Here is a 4309-nt window from a genome sequence, read left to right as displayed (position 1 = left end):
AATGTTTTCATAACAACATGAGCCGCTTAAAATTATTAAAGTTATCAACGTTACTGATATTCAAAATGTTAAGCAAGCGCTGCTTTGTTTACGTTTCGTATATCTGCGTTTATCTTGTATATCTTTGTTTCGGGTTCTCCTTTTGAAGGACGAATATATACTATTGATAGCTGCTGATAGAGACAGTTAATTCCTCTCACGCATGCGCAGAACGCACGTGTTAGTTTGCCGTCGGCTGTAGTCTGTGCAGTGTGTTCGAGCACAGCTTTTTGGTCCGACGCTGCCGACGTGTGGCGACAACACCGTCGGCTTTTGTCGCTGCTAGTTCTTTGAAGTCGGCTTGGTGTGTCCCGGCCTTTAGAGTTGAACCCTGCATGCTCCTATCCCATATTTTTACATTAAGGTTGCCTTTGTACTCATTTAAAGTTAATATTTAAAACACTGATTTAATAACGTTTTTAAAATGTAATTTTATACAAATCTCAAAATGTATATTCATAATTTTCTGATGCCTAAATTCACCTAAAAGCACTTTAAACAACTGATTTTAGTTTTTAGTGTTTTATTTTGAATGCATCTAGACAAAATACTGTTTCATTTTAATATTGCTTATTTATTGATTATCCACAGGCGCTGGCTACAAGAAACGTAGTAAGAGTCCTCGTGTCTCAGATAAGAAGAAGCCAAAACCCAAGAAAATGGCTCCTCTGCGCATTAAACTGGGAGCGCTTGGTAACAAGAGGAAGAAGAGTAGTTCGGTGAGAGTTTGTGTGTAATATGTGTGCACATAAATGTGTGTTGGGTGCATTGGTTGTGTTTGATCGTGTGTGGTTGTAATGCAGAGTGAGGAGGTGGATGAGGATGATTCTGAGCAGGAAAACTCTAGCGTTCACAGTTCTTCAGTCCGCTCTGACAGCTCGGGTCGGGTCAAGAAGAACAAAAGGGGTCGCCCAGCGAAGAAGAAGAAAAAGGGTGAGACATTTACTTTTATCATTGTATTGGATTTGTCTTTAAAAATAACGTTTTTTTTAACCCTTGGATGTTTGAATTATATCAAGAATCAAAAAACTCCTTTTGACACGAAAACAAGACTGTAATCATACACAGTTTTTCACAATTGTTCATTGCAATTAACGTTTCTTGGTTCATCATCATAGAATTGTGGGTAAGTACCAAAGATAATCAGCCATAGTGGTTTGGATGCACACCCTTACGGCCCTTATATACTCATGGTGAAGTTTTTTGCTTAGGGGTAAAAAGAAGTTTGAATACCTTTGCAGCGTTATACTGTTAGTGAAAATGCTGATGCTGCCCATGTTGCTAAGAGTGACGCTTAGATGAATATGTAAATATGTGATGTGCACTTTCCTCTCAATAACAAACTAAAAAAACAACAAAAATGACTGTGGTGAGGAAACAGACGTTAAGAAAGCCTCTGATCATAGCGACATGCATATGTTTGCACCAGCTCTGTAATTTGGTGCTCTAGTCAAATCAAGTCAAGTTTATTTATATAGCACTTCATACAATAGATTGTTTTAAAATCAAGCAGCTTTGCAGAATTGAAACATAAAAACAGTGTCAGTGCCGCTTTCAATAGGAATTACTACTTCAATTTCTACTATAAGGCATCTTTCCTTTGTGTTCATGTTTTTACTCACGGATGTGAGAAGATTTTATTGTCAAAGAAGGCAGAGCCCCAGAGCACACCTATCTGTTGCATAATCACCTCTAAATCAATGATAGATAGCCAAAGCAAATTTTTCTAGCAATTTGCTTTGGTAAGCTGTTTCAAAACCTGATTTTGCCTGATTTTGTTCAAAATGATGTCACACCGATTTGTTCTTTGATTTTGTGTGAAGTATATCGGTGCCTTTAATGATTATAAATCGCTTTTAGAATCTTTTGAATGCATTGAAATTATGCATCAGAGGGTTAAAATCTCTCGCTCTGTTTCTCTCTCAGTGCTGGGTGATGAGGATGGCGATGGCTATGAGACTGACCATCAGGACTACTGCGAGGTTTGTCAGCAGGGAGGAGAGATCATTCTGTGTGATACCTGTCCTCGAGCGTACCACCTGGTGTGTCTTGAGCCTGAGCTTGAGAAAGCCCCCGAGGGCAAGTGGAGCTGCCCTCACTGTGTGAGTCACATCCACCCAGCCCTACAGAATTACAGACAGATTTGAAACTGAAACCCAACATCATCTGATACTTTTTCCACATTTTTATATGAGAATCATTAAAAAACATCAAAACATTTTTTTTGGCTAGGATATAGTATGAGATAAATCATAATGTTTTTCAGTTTGTTGTTCCTCTGTTTAAGATCTTCAGATCGAGCTTTCCTAGATGCATTGTAATGAAAGTGCATGGTTTTTTTCAGGAGAAAGAAGGAATCCAGTGGGAAGCAAAGGAAGAAGACTTTGAGGACTTTGAAGAGGAGTGTGATGATGTCCGGGATGTGGAGGCAGGGCTGGGTGGAGAGGAAGAGGAGGATGATCACATGGAGTTCTGTCGTGTGTGTAAAGATGGAGGAGAGCTGCTGTGCTGTGACTCCTGCCCGTCATCCTATCACATTCACTGCCTGAACCCCCCACTGCCCGAGATCCCCAACGGAGAGTGGCTCTGTCCACGCTGCACTGTGAGTAATGCTCCACCACTGTACTGCCAATTTCATGTCACAGGGCTTAATGTTTATTTCTTTTTGTTGTATTGAAAGTGTCTTGAAAACAGTACCTCCATCATTAATATTTTCTCATTTTCAAGAGTCTTATATGCTATCATGCAGTTTATTGTTTGTCTCATGTCTCAGACCCAAACATTCAATTTTAAACTAAGAAAACTATGATAAAAGAAACACAAACCATTTCAATATTTACTGTGAAATAAATGACATATGGGATGGCTGACCTGTAGTTGTGAAGTCACCACGACGAACAGTTCTGGCCCTTAAAAAGTTTTTTCAAAAGTTAGCGTACTTGGTTACCATGGAGACCATGGAGCGCATGCTTGAGATGAAATATGAGACATGTGATGTGTGAAGAAAAGAACGAAATTCAAGGTAAATATCACTTGTGAACAGAATATTTTTATTGTCATTTTTAGTCAAGCTGTAATTTTGTTTAATTATGCAAAAATGTGTGAAAATATTATTTTATTATGGGTATTTAGAATACATAAAATGCTAGTGATAAAATTAGCCTTAGCCATGCAAATAAGTTGTTTTTTATTTAAAATTAGAAAAATCATCCTGTGTATATGTGTGTATTTATATACACATGTGTATATGTGTGTATATATATATATATATATATATATATATATATATATATATTTGGGGTCAGCAAGATTTTAAAATAATTTTTTACTTTTATTCAGCAAGGCACATTAAATTAATCAAAAGTGCCAGTAAAACTTTTTTACGTTCATTGTTTAAAAAAAATCAGACTATTTATCAAAGAATCCTGAAAAAGGTATAACAGTTTTCACAGAAATATTAAGCAACACAACTATTTTCAACATTATAATAATAAGAGATGCACCAAATCAGCATATTAGAATGATTTCTGAAGTGTGACACTGAATACTGGAATGGCTGCTGAAAATTCAGCTTTGCATCACAGGAATAAATTGCATCTGTATATATAGCTAGCATTTTATGTTTTCTTAATATACACAATAAAATAATATATAAAGTATATAAATAGAAGGGCTGATTTGAGATGAGCTCAGCTGAGGTGAGTTGAGTTTACTTGTGCTGATTTAGGTTTGGTGCAAAATTATTGTGATTGGTTTTGTCTTGAGAGATTGTTTTGAGAGATTGAGTGGACTAAGTAATTTATTAGGTTGCTTAAGGAAAATAGACATAAGCTTGCAATTTTTAATTTGTAATTAATACATTACAAATTAATAAATGATCCGTCTTGTGGAAATATTTAATATGATCTGCAACTTCTGTTGTCTGTTTTTTAGTGTCCACCAATCAAAGGGCGAGTGCAAAAAATTCTGCACTGGCGATGGGGTGATCCCCCACCCCCTGTCCCTGTCCCTCTACCCCCAGACACACCCCCTGATGCACCGCTCCCTCCGCCAATGAAGGGTCGTCCAGAGAGAGAGTTCTTTGTAAAGCTAGCAGGACAGTCCTACTGGCACTGCACCTGGATCACAGAGCTACAGGTGCGAGAGTAAGACAGTGTGAGACAGACATAACTGTTAAAGGATGTGCAGACTTTTCCCTTATCCATATCTGTCCTTCCTCAGCTCGAGATCTTCCACTCTGTGATGTTCCGGAACTATCAGAGGAAAACAG

The 4309-nt window shown here is 37.6% G+C and overlaps 1 protein-coding gene across 1 annotated transcript in view; it reads left to right on the top strand.

The window, feature by feature from the left end:
• LOC107707064 (chromodomain-helicase-DNA-binding protein 3-like) overlaps nt 1-4309 on the top strand; it is a 51369-nt gene that overhangs the window by 8471 nt on the left and 38589 nt on the right. Inside the window, exons 7-10 of the mRNA XM_016510942.1 lie at nt 843-972; nt 1966-2141; nt 2384-2641; nt 3973-4176. Of these exons, the coding sequence (XP_016366428.1) occupies nt 843-972; nt 1966-2141; nt 2384-2641; nt 3973-4176 (768 nt within the window). The remainder of the gene's footprint in view (nt 1-842; nt 973-1965; nt 2142-2383; nt 2642-3972; nt 4177-4309) is intronic.

The sequence above is a fragment of the Sinocyclocheilus rhinocerous genome, unplaced genomic scaffold, assembly GCF_001515625.1.
Source record: "Sinocyclocheilus rhinocerous isolate Xijiao unplaced genomic scaffold, SAMN03320098_v1.1 scaffold865, whole genome shotgun sequence".
Lineage (NCBI taxonomy): Eukaryota > Metazoa > Chordata > Actinopteri > Cypriniformes > Cyprinidae > Sinocyclocheilus > Sinocyclocheilus rhinocerous.
The sequence above is the reverse complement of the archived record's forward strand: the minus strand, read 5'-3'. Positions and strand labels throughout refer to the sequence as shown.